This window comes from Mustela nigripes, chromosome 4, assembly GCF_022355385.1.
Source record: "Mustela nigripes isolate SB6536 chromosome 4, MUSNIG.SB6536, whole genome shotgun sequence".
In the NCBI taxonomy this organism is placed as follows: domain Eukaryota; kingdom Metazoa; phylum Chordata; class Mammalia; order Carnivora; family Mustelidae; genus Mustela; species Mustela nigripes.
This window is the reverse complement of record NC_081560.1, coordinates 28,052,802-28,068,895: the sequence shown is the minus strand read 5'-3', so window position 1 is coordinate 28,068,895 and position 16,094 is coordinate 28,052,802. Positions and strand designations below refer to the sequence as shown.

Sequence of the window (16,094 nt, the reverse complement as noted above, 5' to 3'; positions counted from 1 at the left end):
CAAAACACTAAAAAGGGACACTTGTTCCTAAAGTACGGATCGGGAGGATCAGCAAGGAGCCTTCTTCTCCCTCTGCCTGCTGCTCCCCTGCTTGTGCTCTCCTTCTCTGTAACCAATTAATAAGTAAAATTAAAAATAAAATAAAGTATAGATTAGGGAAGGGGCTAAGAGAAGATTCCACATAAACCTCCCTGCTCATCTTGCTTGATCAATGAAAGCTTATTCCACAGTGGAAAAGGAAGAATCATTGGGCACACACAAACCCGCTAGCAAGCCTTACCCTGACACACATATGCATAACAATAGAAATACAGAGGACACTTAAGCTGTGCAGCCCCTAGTACTAGGTGGTACCTAAGAACTAAAAGGCAACTTCTAATCTCACAGATATTCTCTCCCTTTCTCTTTCAAGTGGCTTTAACGGCAAAAAGAAACATAAAGTGCACCCAACCTAAATCAACAGCATATTGATGTACATTTTTCCTTTGTGGGTTTTTTCCCCACCTCTTGCAAGAAGTGTTTGCTATTTAAAATCTGTTACTAGGTGATAGTGGCAAAGCACATTTTTCTCTCTTTCCAAGTCAACCCTACCCATTTCACACTGTGTGTTTGCAAGTAAAAATACCTGTTGCCATGCACATGAGAGGCGCAGAATGCAAAACTGTAATGGAGCAGGGTTGGGTCAATGACAGCACCGTTTTCTGAATGTTCCATCAGTTCTGTCAGGTAGCAGAGATGTCTGTGACAGCCTCTCACACCATAACGGGCACAGTACTCATCTAACACAAAGACTTGGCCAGGACTGAACCAACCCTGCAAAAGAAAAAAAAAAAATTTTTTTTTTTCCTTTCTGTTCTAGGATTTGCTTTTCTGCAGGCACTCTTTGACATTATAAGGAGAAGCTGAATCCAAGTGTCTTCTGATATATTTTTTTAAATTAGTGGTATGTTTTATGTTATTTTCATAAAGCTAATGTCATCAATTTTGGACCCGATCTGGGACACTCGTAATCGAATACGATTCTCTTCACTGCTGTGGCAAGGCACAAACTACCTGCTTTTCTCCACTGTCATTCAAAATGGGCCAAATTTATTCACGGTATCTAAGTTGTCAGTCCCAGAGAAGAACATTCTGACAAACTTCAATCCCTGAATGAGTCCAATAAAAAGAGAATGGTTAAAGCAGACACTATTATTGAAATTGCCTAGTTGCCAACGACATGTTATAAAGTGAACTAAGACAATTCCAGTTAAGTCTAGTGGTGGTGAACATGCAGTATTTGGGAATTTGCATATTTGGGACACTGTTCTCATTCAGTTTGTCCTTCTAGGACCAATATAAGCAGAGCTAATGCCTTACAATAGCTTTTTTGTTCTCTTGAAATGAGACGAAAAGGGTGCGTGTGTGTTCGTGTGTGCCTGTGAGCCTGCTCGGCTGACACTGGAGGTCAGGGTTAAGCAGAGTTGATTTATAAAATGTTTCGATGAATCAGATGGACTAAAAATAAACAGTTTTGAAAGGAGGCAGGAAAATTATGCAAGGGAAAGAAAAGACTGGTGAGCCACGTAGAAAGGTAAGACAGCAATAACACAAAGAAGAGGAGGGAAAAAGAGCACCTAAGGACCATGGTGATGGGGCAAGCCCTCGGCTGGACAAACAGCACGTCTGTGTCGTATCGGAGGCACCATGCCTGTGAGTTACTATGATCTCCATGTAGTTCAGTGACCTTCAGTGAATGGCTCAGGACACTGAAAATCACTTGTTGAGTCACAATCTACTTCCAGGACCATCCTGTCTCCAAACACTCCCATGACACCATGTTCTAGATACAGTTGAAGACACGGTGTAGGTGAGAGGTGTTTTCAGACCTCTCATGACACGTGGGATGGTTCACCCAACCCACCAACTTCTGATCACTCATCAACTAACTTCACTGAGTGGAATCCACCAGGGAAACCCCCCTACTGGTGTCCCCTCTAGGTGTGCTTCCCCCTGGGAAGATACCACAGGGTTTTGTGATGCTCTTACTCTTCACATAAAGTTGGGGCTGGAGCGGGTTTCGGCCATACAGTGACATGTTGAGTAATAGGTACTTAATAAAGAGTCTATGAATGATTTATCAGGAAAAAAAATTCTTCTAAAAAATGCTTTATCAGGCAGTAAGTTGTGATCACAGCAGTAAGTGGTTGCAGTTCTTCCTGTCTATGCAAACATCTCCAGTGAGCTTAGAGCACATTCTGTCTGAAATCTTAAAGACAATGTAGCTGTACTGTGGGTAGCTGACACATTCAGGAGCCAAGAGACTCTGTGGTGATAGAAACAGGGAAAGTCCGGCTGGATACATTTCAGAGGAATTGTCACCGACAATATAAATCCTTGGAAGGGCCTATATGGATGCTAGGCTTCAGTTTAATGTCCATATTCTGAGCAGTCAAGCATTCCTTCAGAAGGTAAATTATACTTTCTATCCCAAATTTTGTCTGGTTTCAACCAGAGAGAGTAGCAGTTTTCTTGATTTAATTTAATTTTTTAAGGAATCCAAATGATCTTTTGGAGGGCTAAATGAAACCAAAGGTTTCCTCTGTTACATGTAGCCCTGTCGTATCATTTCTCACACTGTTTCCTTACCCGTCACCTGGGTTGTCTCTCTAGGAACAAAAGAGAGAAATGGAGAATAGCAACATTTGGTAAGCAGAATTTAAACCTCCACATGTCTATATAGGTCTTAGTAAATCCTTTCCCAGAGGTTTTTTTTTTTTTTTAATCTTCATTAAAGCCTTTATTTTCATTCAGCCTTCTCCAGAGGGACTGATAACCCACAATTCAGTGTCTGTTTGAGTCTCCTCTCCTGTCTATTGAGTGGCACAGCAGTGGTCTTCAAGTGTATAATTTTCAAATTGGGAAGCAATCGATTGGAATCCTTTATCCTTAACTCCCAACTACAGTTATTAAAGGAGTCAGGAATAAAATACCGCTTCATAACAAGTGTTTCTCACTTAAAAAAAAACAACAACAACAAAAAAAAACTTTCATTCTAACCTATAGGAGACTGGAGAGACAGAATTGTACTTACCAAGCAAGAATAGGAATCATTCAGTCTGTGATCCAAAGTCTGCCTCTGGAGTATTCGAAAAAGGAAGGCATGGTCAAGCTTGCAAGGATTAGCAGAAATAAACTCATCCATACCATGTTTCTGAAAACGGTCTGCATCTGTAAATTCAGAAAAGGATGTACAATACATTTATTTTTCTGGCTTAATAATGGGCAAATACAGTTTTTGAACACAAAATGCATGCCTCATGATACCAGACTGTTTTGTATTATAAAAAATACAATGCCAAGAATTCAGCATAGTAACACAAATTGCAATTTTTTGGGAGCCTAATAAATGAGGAAGTTTCTATATTCCCTCTAAGCTACTTCTAGTATTCATCAGAGAACTAATCTTATTTTCCAATTTTAAGAAAAAGAGATGCATTTTAGGTATGCATTTACAGAAGGAACCAACTGGAAAAGAACCCAGGTCTTGTCATATAAAAACAGCAAGGATGGGTAGAAGCTTGCTTCTCAAATGGCAAACTAGGGCAGAAATGAACACACAGGCTTCCACTGGACCACTTCCAGTCTTTTTTTTTTTTTTTTTTTGAGTCTTTAATGGGACCAACCTTAATGTAGAAATGGCAATGAATGCTCTCAAGCTTCAAGTTTAAGAGACATGAAAAAGGGAGCATCATGTTTGTGCAAATATGCAGACAAAGCACAAAGTCCCAAATGGCACTTCAATCAAAGGTCCAAATTTATTGTTCTTTACAGATTGCATCTTTCAACGCCTGTAGACCCTGCGGGTTTATCAAAAGGCAAGCTTTTATGATTGCTTTCATTAATGGTATGTTTTGTCAAAGTCTTCAATGCGAGTTATTTACTAAGTAGAGAGAGAAAAAGCCACACACCACCCAAAAGGAGTGCTGGGGTGTTACTACATTAGCTCGGTTAGAAATGAAGCATGCATTGGGCAAGCAATCAGTTATCGGGATAAAAGTGGATTCTCCTGACAATGGTAGAGCTGAGGCTCCATTGTTCCTTAAGATTCATAGATAGATCTCATTCTGGTAATTATAACAAGTAGAGTCTTAAATGTAAACTGAATGTAGTTCTTAAAACCTATATGGTACAATCCTAAAATTGCAAAGGAAAGGAGACAAAAGTTTATTGATTAAATGCAATTATAGAGTCAGGCTCATAATAAAACTCAGTATTGATCTGTGGACATGATGCTAACATAGTCAGTCACATTTAGATATTTAGCCCAGATCATATTGATCCTATGTCAAGTTCAACTTTCAGCCATATTTGTGGATGGAAGAATTATGTAATTCAAGCTGAAGGGTCTTCAGAATCACATTAAAAAAAAAAAGATCTCACATCAGTGACAGCTATCAAAAGGTGAACATAGCATGTAAGCAACGAATGGGCATTCATTGATGATGGAAGGTATGAGGTTATGATCCATGGAGAACCTGGCATATGTATTCCTTTACATTCACTAATTACTTAACTGAACAATTAAATGCATTACATGTGGTAAGTTAGTATTAATTAGATGAACACTGAGTGTTATTAAACTGCTTTTCCTAAACTGAGAAATGAGACAATTCAACTTCTTTTATATTTCATTCTTACGTCTGACAGTCTTTTGAAAGAAAGTCTTTCAAAGTTACATATATGATAATGTGAAATCATATGAGTAGACAGGAAACTGAAAAATGCAAGGCATTTTGTATTTTAAATAATCTTAAAATCTTCATTTATCCATTTAATTGAGTAAAAAAAAAACTTTTAGTGTCACCTTTATGTAATTACTAGTTTTATAAAACAAGTGCTGAATTTTATTCATTATTTCTTTCACCAGAGAAGGTCATAACAAGAAGTTAAAAATAACACCCATTAATGACTTGTCTGTTGAAAATAGGATATATAAGAAATTCCACAGAAAATCCATAATTCTTTCATTCTACAAAATACATATGTTACAATTCATATAGTACCTGCTATATAATTATCTTTTTACCTTTATCTTTTATAAAGGTTTATAGAAGCAAAATTTTTATTTTAAAGCAATGGCATATAGTCTTTAAATATCTACAAGTTCCTGAAAAAAAAAATCTGTTTCATTTCTATAATTAAATCATATTTTCAAAAATGAATATATTTTATGAAGCATTTTCCTCAAGAAATAGAATTCTAAACTATATTTTGCTAATGTGTCAAGACTTTTGGAATCATACATATGAATGAAAAATTACTTTGCCAATGATTACCTTTAGTGATAAAAAATATTTGTAATAGCAATTTAAGCCATAAAAACAGACTCCATATTGACAGTGATAAAACTTGTAGGTGAACAATAGTCCATTAAAAAAACAAACAAACCCTACAATCTCTCTGGTGCTATAATTCTATGAAAGTGAAATGTATTCTTAGGGAGTATCCCATCTTCAAAAGACAGGCTGTAAAGACCAAGAATCTCTATCTCGTTCTTTTTAGGTCTGATAAGCACAATTTAAAATATTTTATGTAAATATACTTCACCATGAACCACTGGTTCATTAGTTTCCATGAATTTATAAAGAAATAAATTTTGAAAAAGCAACAGTTTCGAGCTACCTGTGTGATAAATCGCTCACTTTAAAATCCTCTCATGAACTCAAGTAAACTAAGAAAACATCTCTTGTTAAAATATTATCTACTTTTTTATTTCTGTGAAATATAATTTTCTCTTGGCATAACATATCTACATCGACTCTTAGAAACCAGAGATATCATCTGGATCAAATGAATTGTGTCTTTAATCAATTATAACCAAATACAAGGCTTGGAGACTTGCTTGAAAACTGGGTGATGCTTGATTACCTTCAATTAATGTTTATTAAAACACAAAATTGTGATGACTAGTTTTAAATGAAAAATCATTCATGGCACTAATCAAATGTTCACTGATAATGACAAATTTCAGTTCAGTTTATCTTCCAAAACGATATAAGAAAATTATCAAAGGAAACCAACAAGATAGGAGCTTGAACAATGCACTGCAAAACTGTCATAAATTGTGATGATTAACCTATGGACTAACTACAGATGTGGGACACGGTAATTGAGGAGACTAGTGCAGGGTTTCTATGGTAACAGCTGGATATATGCTCCAGTGTCTTTAGGGTGGTACTGTCACCAGGTGTGGTAAAAGTGGATGGAATAAAACCCAAATCGAGAAAGATTATTATTTGCTATAGATTTATGGAATTATAGAGGCTTATTCAAATGCAACCTGAAAATTTATATTTTTCATTAGGGTAATAGCTGTTGGAAGTCAGGGGAAACGAATAAGTAGGCTGATGGTACCAATTGAAACAGTTAACACTGACTTGCAAATAGCTAGCCTACAAAACAACGTGAGGACTATTAACAAGCTAGTAGGCCCCGCTGTAGTATGTGCGAGGGGGCTTTTTGGTGGGTACGGACCACATCCAGCCCCTATGTGCTCAAGAATCCAAGCCCCAGGATAGGTATCTAAGTCAGAGTTCCAAATGTGAGATGGGGAAAAATTTAACTGAAATGTTTTGTCTTCCTTTGCAACTAATTCTAAGAATGCTGCATTTTTTTCCTTTTTCCTTCCTTTCATTTTTTTTCCTCTCTTGCTCCTGGTGTTGAGAGAAATTAGGGACATAAAACAGGGGAGGAAAAGGAAGTGGGGGAGAGGCAAATTGGATGTTGCAGAAGAGGTGGCCGTTCATAAGCATCCTGAGGCTACTCAGGGGTCCAGGTCCAGGACCCAAGTACCAAAAAGCCTATGAAGAAGGTGCTGTTACCTAAGAGCTCATCCTCTTCTCTGCAAAATCCTGAGCTGAACTAAGCAGCATATGAACCTTCTGAAATACAGTAACTTGGTTTAAAATGGTCCTACGGTTTAAGCTTGCCCGTAGTGGCATTTACTGATACCCCATCTGATTATACTTTCCTTGTAGCTCAAACTCTCATTGAGCTTGAAAATTCACAAGAAGTTAAACATGGCACAGAGAAGGACCTCATGTATTTTTATATCACCGATGTGGCCACTAATAGGAATTCTTATGTTACAAAATTTTCTGTAGATTATCTTGGTTGATATTCTTTGTTTCATGTACACATTTTATGTTGAGCACCAAAGAGAAACATCAATACATACATTAATTAGGAGTTTGTTCACACCTCTGTTATTGACCCAGATAATTTCTTAGCTTGTTTTTGTTAAATTGACTAAAAATGGATGTATAAATGTACACATCTTGCTTTCTGAGGCAAATAACAAATAAGTAGTATTTTCACATGACAATTTTAATCAACACATACAGACATAGAATTGTAAGCAAAGCAAACCAATATTCAACATTTACTTGAAATTATATACTAAACGTAAAGTAAAACATACCTATGAAGTGTGAAATTTAACTTAGTAGGTTAATCAAGAAAATAAGCTCATAAAATTAAATGTAAAGTCCTATTCCGATTTAAGAATTTTTTAAAAAATTTTTTGACTTAAAAAGAAGGTAACTTTTCTGGTTTATTTTTGACATTTTTTTTTTTAAGATTTTATTTATTTATTTATTTGACAGACAGAGATCACAAGCAGGCAGAGAGGCAGGCAGAGAGAGAGGAGGAAGCAGGCTCCCCGATGAGCTGAGAGCCCGACGTGGGGCTCGATCCCAGGACCCTGAAATCATGACCTGAGCTGAAGGCAGATGCTTTAACCCACTGAGCCACCCAGGTGCCCCTGACATTTCTTTATTATGGAAGTCAACTAGTACTGTGTTGTATTTTATTATGTTACATACAAATTGTATGACCTTATATACCTAAGAGAGAAAAATAAAAAACAGGTGCTTCGCATAGTGAAGAATAGTTTAACTGAAGAATGTCTGTCAAAAGTCTGCCAAAGGCAATGTACTGTTTGAAGCAGAAAATTTGGATAGCAAGCAGACCCCCTACCCACCCATTCAGTTTACCGTATTTTCTTATAATTTCTAAATATCTTCAAAATCAAAGAAATAGTGAAGTCAAATAGATTCACATACCAGAAAAATCTATAAATACATATCATCATTTATATCCTAAAACAGATAATAAGGTTGTCTTCAAATAAGATAGACTTTAGAAATCCATTATTTCATTCTATCTCAACATTAACTCAGTGTGTTTAATTTTTAAGAGCTTTCTTTAAGTTATAACATAGATACTTCAAAGATATGTCAGAAAACTGGGGAAATGAACCAGTAACTAATTCCTTTGAACTCATCCACTGTGAACAGTTTAGGTATAGGTCTACCTATATTTATACAAATTTTTAACAGTTAAAATATCACATACATAGTTTAGTATTTTTCCAGTTAACATTACTGAGTATTTCTTTTCCATGCTATATAACACCTTCTCAGCCATTATCTTTATGTCCACGTGATTGGTAGATACTGTTTTTCCTCTTGTGGCAAAAATAGACTTTTGTTTCATAAATGGTAAAGTTAACCTAAACATTCTCAGTTTGCCTAGGAAATAGGAGACTAACATTGTAAACAAGATCATGATATTCCTTCAAATATCATATTATTATAAAAATTTTGATAAATGAAGCAAAGAAAAAAATCATGACAATACTTACCCTTACCAGCTATTGGTCAGCAAAGGAAAGAAAAAGCATATTTAAACAGATTAGGAGCATACTGATTCCTATAACTAGTCATTTTAATTTCATATCATTTTCTTACTTTCTACTAATGACTCTGAAAGTTGTTCTTCCTAGAGATGATCAAAAAAGAAGAAAAGGCAATGCCATGGAAATCGCAGAAGAGAAGGAAATACCAAGGGCTAACTGCTCTCTGAGAAGTCCAATGGATGGCTTCTCTGATAGAGGTCAACATCAGTATTCTCATTCAATGCGGTAGAAACTCATTTTTGTCCTTCCTCCCCTCCCCCCACCTTTTTAAGAAAGATAAAACAGCAGGGTCTGCGGGGATAGAAAACTTTACTAAACATCTGGAATACATGAAAGCTGTTGGCAACATAACCAAAACAGTTTGGCTTTTTAGAACAAGTTTGGATATTTTGGAACAAGTGAATCCAGAGGCTAAAAAACCCCATTCCACTTAGCCTAATCAGCACTGCTTGGACAATAGGCTGATCTCTGACAGTAGAAAGGTTTTGTGAAAAAGAGATTACCATGGCTATTTGAATCAACTGATTACTAGATCTTCTGTTCATTAAATCTGTATTGTGTAGTCCTGGCCTTCATGTTCTAGGCCAGTGGTTCCTGACCACTTCTCTTGCCACGACACAAGATGGATGATATCTGTAACTCAGTGCACTCCTTGGGTATTTCTTGCACTTAGGGTGTGAAAAAAAATACTGAAATACAAATGAATGAGGAGACCTTTTCACAAAAATAATTTTCAAGTCACTGTAACTCAGTGGTTCTCAAATGAGGCATCTTTAACTCTGCACCCACCCCCCTTGACATTTGACAATGTCTGGAGATATTTTTGGTTATCATATTGTGGGAGTATGGTTTGCTATCAGCATCTTGTGAGGGTAAGCCAGGGATAAAGCTAAGCATCTTATAATTCACAGGACAGCCCTCCTGGCAACCTCTGAAACAAAGAATTACCTGGCCCAAAATATTAATAGGCAGGGCTGAGAAATCTGGTTCTAACTTACAAAAAAACACCATTCTGTTTCTTGTCAAGAGGTTGTTGTGGAGCACGGATTTACCTTCTATCTGAAACAGCTACAAATTCACGAAAAAATACATTTAAAAAATAGTTCTCAAAATACTGAACAACCCAGGAGACAACCCAGGAGAGTGATTCTTGAGAGACAGGAAACAAATGTGGTGAGCTGAGGCACAGGGAATGAGAGCCCATAAGCACTAGTGGGCTCCCCAAGTTGCGAAGACAGACCTGACAATTCAGGAAAGCCAAAATGGCTATTGTCCGCCTTCAAGAATACAGTTTCATCCCCCTTCCTCTTTCCATACTCAGCTGAATAGTGACCCCTTCACACATGTGAGGAGACTACCTCTGGCCAGGGCAGAAATCATCCTAAATGATGAGAGGCGGCAGAGCCCACAACTCACACAGAGCTTGGAGCCTACAATAGTACATGTTCTCAACAGCCTACAGGAAACCTTAAAATTCATGGGTCTTTAGTTAGAGTCTTTAAGAAGAACCCTGATCCAGAAATGGGGAAAATGGATTAATCCAAGACTAGACACTGTTTAGCTCCATCTAAGAAAACTTAAGAGTAAAACCTGAAAAGATTGAACTGTTTCCAAGTGACTTAATTGTGTCTTAGAATAAAACTCAAGGACATTTTCAGAAAGAAAACTACATCAAGGCACATTATAAGCTAACTGCTCAACACCAGTGTTAGAAGATCTTTAAAGCAGCTAGAGGGAAAAAAAAGATACATTATGTATAGAGGAACAGGCAAAAATGAACACATTTCTCGTTACATAAAAAGGTGTTAGAATGTAAGGCAAAATCTTTAAAGTACTGAAAGAAAATTTTTTTCAAAATGAAGGTAAATTAGGTTTTCATGTATAAGGAAGCTAAAAGAATTAATCATCACCAGACTCACACCTAACTCAAAAGAAGTCTTTCAAGAATTTTTTTTAGGATTTATTTGACTCAGGAAAAGAATGAGAGAGAGAGAGCAAAACCCAGGGAGCAGCAGGCAGAGGGAGAAGGAGAAGCAGGCTCGCTGCTGAGCCGGAAGCCCGTTGCAGGGCTCGATCCCAGGACCCTGAAATCCTGACCTGAGCAGAAGACAGACGCTTAATGGACCGAGACACCCAGGTTCCCCAGGAAGTAAAAGATTTCTACAAGACAATGGAGAACACTGGAACTGATAACCACCTGGATAAGTATATAACAAACGTTTTCTCATATTATTTAAATTTCCCTAAAAGGTAACTGACTGTTAAGGCAAAAATTATAATAGCAAAACATTGTGGATTTATAATATGTGTAGAAGTAAAGTGTAGGACAAGAATAGTCTAGAGGCTAGAAGCGGAGAACTACTATTTACAGGTTCAAACACTATTTGATGAGGTGCTATGAAGATGGACTGGGGTAAGTTTTAAGATGTATACTTTAACCCTGTAACACAAAGGTAGCCGGACTTGAGCTCATCTTCCATCATTAACTGTTCAGCTTACTATGCCATTAAGGTGCCCAGATGCGACAGTGAAAACAGAGCAGTTATCTGATACAAGAGAAGTACAAGAACAAAATATTGCATGTCAAGATATTACTCTCCCGTAGAAGAACCTTAATAGTAGAACCTTTTTACCAGAAAGTCAAAAATTGAATTTAAAGTCAAAGAAAAAAGCTGACTTACTATAGAGGAGACCTGGGAAGTTTTGCAAAGGAGTATAGTAAGTTAGGATATTTGGTTTAATGATTATTAAAGCTGTGTTTGAAAATGTTTCTATGATTATTACATCATTTGTTATTAGTCACTTATATATTTAAAGGAAAAATAAAAATTTTAAGTGATTTAAATTAGCATACAAAGGATGACAGGAATACTAAGGTATTTAGATAAAAAAAAGTTGGCTTGATGACTTATCCTTTTTTAAAATGAATCTACAACAGAACATATAGCCCTATTATCCTTCTGGGGCATTAAGAACAAACCTAGGAAGGGGTGGTTCAACACTTTGGTGTTCTGGAGTCTTGTCAAGGCCTATTTGTTTTCACAACACTTTTCCCATTTTTATAGAACACATAAAGTAAGATGGTATTTTATTAATTTTTAGTTAAAATATTTATTAAATTTATCATACAATATTATATAATATATTATAATATTTTATTAAAATGAAACAAAATGTTAATTATTATGTTTCTTCTTATATTATAATATTTATAATATAGTATGTTATGATGTTATAATAATTATATAATATATAATTATATAATATATAATATTATAATATATAATATATTATATTATAATAAACATTATATAATTATATATATTATATAATTATTATAATATAATAATAAACATGTTATTTAATTAAAACAGTATTGGAGAAGTTTTGGAGAGTTTTCTTATATGGTCTTAAGATTCCCAGAGATACCCAGTGCTTGGCAAATTCATGACTGAAAAACCCAGGCAATATTTATTCCAGAACTGTGTGAAAAAATTAGAGTGCTGATTCTATGGCTACTAACACAAATGATTTTTATTCAATTAGGAATTCATTAATGATCTAAACTATGATACTGAACAAATGTGTCTCAATTTTATATCTTATTAAGGTTATTAATTGATAATCCAATTATTTTTCAACACAACTTACAAAGCTGAGCATCTGCATGGAGAGTCCCTCCTTTAGGATTCAGCTTCTGGGTTTGAATCGCAGGAATGGGTTTATAGGACTGACCTGTGGCCCTATACATGGCCTGAACCCATAATACTCTATCTTGCTCATCGTCACTGGCAAATATCACAGTGTCTCCTTCTTTAACTGCATTAAAGAACATCTGACCACCTTGAAGGCCTGTGGAGGAAGAAAGACGTCATTAAAAACATACTTGGCAGATTTCAAGCTCATTCACTCAACAGTCAGACGGAAGAGAATCAGTTTGACATTAGTAGCTCAATGCTATTAATAAGAGAAAGGCTTAAACTTCCATGTCACTTTAAAAATTAAAAACAGCTTAAGGAAATGAACAGTTCATGACATAGTTGTAACATTCTGCAAGCCGTACAAACCTCCATAGACATATATAGCATGGTCTGCAAACTTATGTCAGGAAAGAAAGTCTTATCTTTCGGCACATTTCTCACTCTATATGCAGGAGAAATACATGGTGATTTTAGCAGAAACAAAAGGCAGGGCAAAAGTGATACTTGTATCTGTATGGTATTTTATCCTTTGAAGAATTCTTTCATAAAGAAGATATTTTGCATTTTTCTGTGACCAATTAGTGAATGCAAACACAGATTCCTACTTTTAATCTCTCCATATTAAATTCTTAATCTCTGTATTTATTAAATCTCTGTATTTCTTAATATTGCTTTATTAATTTCATTAATCTCCACATAATCATTGATTCATTCCCTCACCAATGGTATATACCAAGCATCTAGTACATACCTATATTAATATGGAAGTAAGGAGAGAATTTAAGAATGTGGTACTGGGGAGAAAATTGGTAGAAAATGCAAAAAAATTCATTTGCTACTTCTTTCCCTATTTCTGTCTCTTGTACCTTTTGGTTTCTAGTACAAAAGTTCATATGAGCATTGCCGATGTTTCTTATATAATTTTTCTATTATACTAAACTTTCACATATTGCACCCTTGTCCTAAAGAGAGCAGAAATGATGAGTTATGCTAAAGCTAAGTAGCCCTCAGGAAAATATAGTTTGAATCTCATGAAGTTTTCTCCAGGTACGTAAGTGAAATATGACCCCTATTCATTCAACAGAGTTTGAAACCTAGAACAGAGAGAAGATATTTATGAGAATTTCATCAATACATGAATGACGGAGAAAGTGACACAGCTTAGAATTACCGGGGTGGGGATCCGTGTAGTCCACAGTGTACCCTTCCAGCTGCATTAGTTCTTGTGGTTCAGACTTTTTCTCTCTATAACTGCACATAGCAAATGTGTATTGGCTAACCTGCACAAGAAAAGGTTGGCAGAGTGCTTGTGTTAAATTTATTTTTTTACAAGACTCTTTGCCAAATTTGAAAGACAACATGCATTGTTCATACATTAAATGTCAGCATTTTTCAAAACCTAGCTCAGAGATAAAAGCACCTTTCATCTGTCAGCTTGCCGTGAAGCTTGCCACACCTATGATCCAGCATTTCCCAAACCAATGACCTGCTGGCCGAGAGTCTGTGAGGTATTAATAGAAGCACCATAAGAAAGCATTCATGTTAAAAATAAGTTTGAGAATTACTGAGTTAAATAAACAGCTTCTTCTACTGCATGTTTTCTTATGACCTTAATAGGCTGACATACTTTGTGAATCTCTAAAATAAGACATAAGAGGAGCATTCTCAAACTTACATGGTCATGGAACTACATTTTTTTTTTTTTTTTTTAGACAGAGAGAAAGAGAGAGAGAGAGAGAGAGAGCGTGTGTGCACACAAGATAGCAAGGTGGGGGGAGGCAGAGGGAGAGACAAAATCTCAAGCAGGCTCCAGGCTCAGTGCAGAGCCCATGTGGGGCTTGATCTCAAGACCCTGAGATCATGACCTGAACTGAAATCAACAGTCCAACCCCTAACCGACTGAGTGACCCAGGGGCCCCATGGGACTACATTTTAAAGCAGGCTTATTTTAAGCCTTTAACTAAAGCAAAAAACAAAAACCAAAACAAACCAGATTTTAATAAAAGTTGAGAATTTCCTGGCCTACGTAACCATAGCCACAGGAAAGTTCAAGGTGGAGTGAGTTTTAGGCAGCCTGTGACATAACACTGCCAAGATCTGCTGCCTCTCCATTCTACTTCTCTTTTGGAACTGGCTTCATTTTCACGGACTGCAGTCTGAATGACCTAGAAATAGAGTTGCAAACAGCTATTGGTCACCTCCCTGACTGTCGCACCCCGGGTCCTAAGGCCATATTTGCACCAATCACTGTGGCGAGGGGTAAAAGTAACATTAGCCCAGTGTGGGTCAAGAGCTTATATCTGTAGCCAAGAATATGACATGCTACATCAGATAGGCTCTGAGAAGTTCCCCCAAAATAGAGAGAGGAGCTGCTGTTCCCAGCAGGAGATAAGAATGTTTGGTGGGTTAATACCTAACCTTCAAAATACCTCACAACATAGGATCCACGGAAAACCGTTCTGGGTAATGTGAATTACGCCCCCTTTCCACTTTTAAGTACAGATGAAACTAAGGAAACATAAAAAATAGCTTTTAAGGGGTGCCTGGGTGGCTCAGTGGGTTAAAGCCTCTGCCTTTGGCTCAGGTCATGATTCCAGGGTCCTGGGATTGAGCCCTGCATTGGGCTCTCTGCTCTGCGGGGAGCCTGCTTTCTCCTCTCTCTGCCTGCCTCTCTGCCACCTTGTGATCTCTGTCAAATAAATAAATAATAAATCTTAAAAAAAAAATAGCTTTTAAGAGACAAAGATTAAAGAGGACTCAAAAGGGAGCTAATTATGAGAGAAAGAAATTACATGGACTACGGTAAAATTAAGAAATTCTCATTAAAAGATACCACGAAGAAAGCAAAAAGGCAAAGCCAGAAACTAAGAGAAGATGTAGGCAAAATACATATTCAACACAGAACGAGTATCTATTGGTATGGAGGGGACAGGTAAGAGCAGCAAATGAGATTACCTAGAGAGGGGGCGATTCTGCTTTCAGACTCCACCACTAGCTCCTGCCTGAGTCTCCAGACTGCTGGAAACTTATAATCGGTAAGCCTCACAGTGTATTACGCATCCCCCAGATCCAGAATAGGTCCTTCTAAGAACTTATTCCAAATAAACAAGTGGACAAGGATTCAAAGACGTGTTCACTGCAGTACTGAATAGAAGCACAAACTGGAAAAACCAACGGTGGCTTGGTTAAAGACACTGTGGCACGACCACACAGTCAAATATTATTCAGCCATCAAAACACGTATGGCAGATTTTTTTTTCCCCCAAGACACGGAACTATTTCTAAGATTACATCACAACATAAAAAGTAGGTGAAAGACAAAAATGTAGCATGTGCTCTTTTGGGTAAACACTATACATATGAATAGGATACAGATGAAAATATCTGTAGTAATTATGAGAAGGTGCCATTGTGGGTGATTTAATTTTTTTTTAGTGTTTGAGTTTCTCTACAGAGTAGATTAATCTCTACATTGAATATGGGGCTCCAGCTCACAACTCCAACTTAAGAGGCACATGCTCAACTGACTGAGCCAGTCAGATGCCCCTGAGTTATATCTTAATGAGGAAAAAGGAGTGCAGCTATTTCCATTTTGAAAAACAAACAAAAAAACCATGAAAAGTTGTTTGGGAATAGTGAGGCAAAACCCCCAA

General features: G+C 36.6%; 1 protein-coding gene across 10 annotated transcripts in view; it reads right to left on the bottom strand.

Moving 5' to 3' along the window:
- The window catches only part of CADPS2 (calcium dependent secretion activator 2), a 528,014-nt gene that overhangs the window by 148,122 nt on the left and 363,798 nt on the right, over positions 1-16,094 (bottom strand). For all 10 annotated transcript variants that reach the window (XM_059396493.1, XM_059396490.1, XM_059396492.1 and 7 more), the window contains 4 exons: positions 13,613-13,721; positions 12,392-12,592; positions 3,074-3,210; positions 626-813 (listed from right to left, as the gene is read on the bottom strand). In XM_059396493.1, the coding sequence (XP_059252476.1) occupies positions 626-813; positions 3,074-3,210; positions 12,392-12,592; positions 13,613-13,721 (635 nt within the window). The remainder of the gene's footprint in view (positions 1-625; positions 814-3,073; positions 3,211-12,391; positions 12,593-13,612; positions 13,722-16,094) is intronic.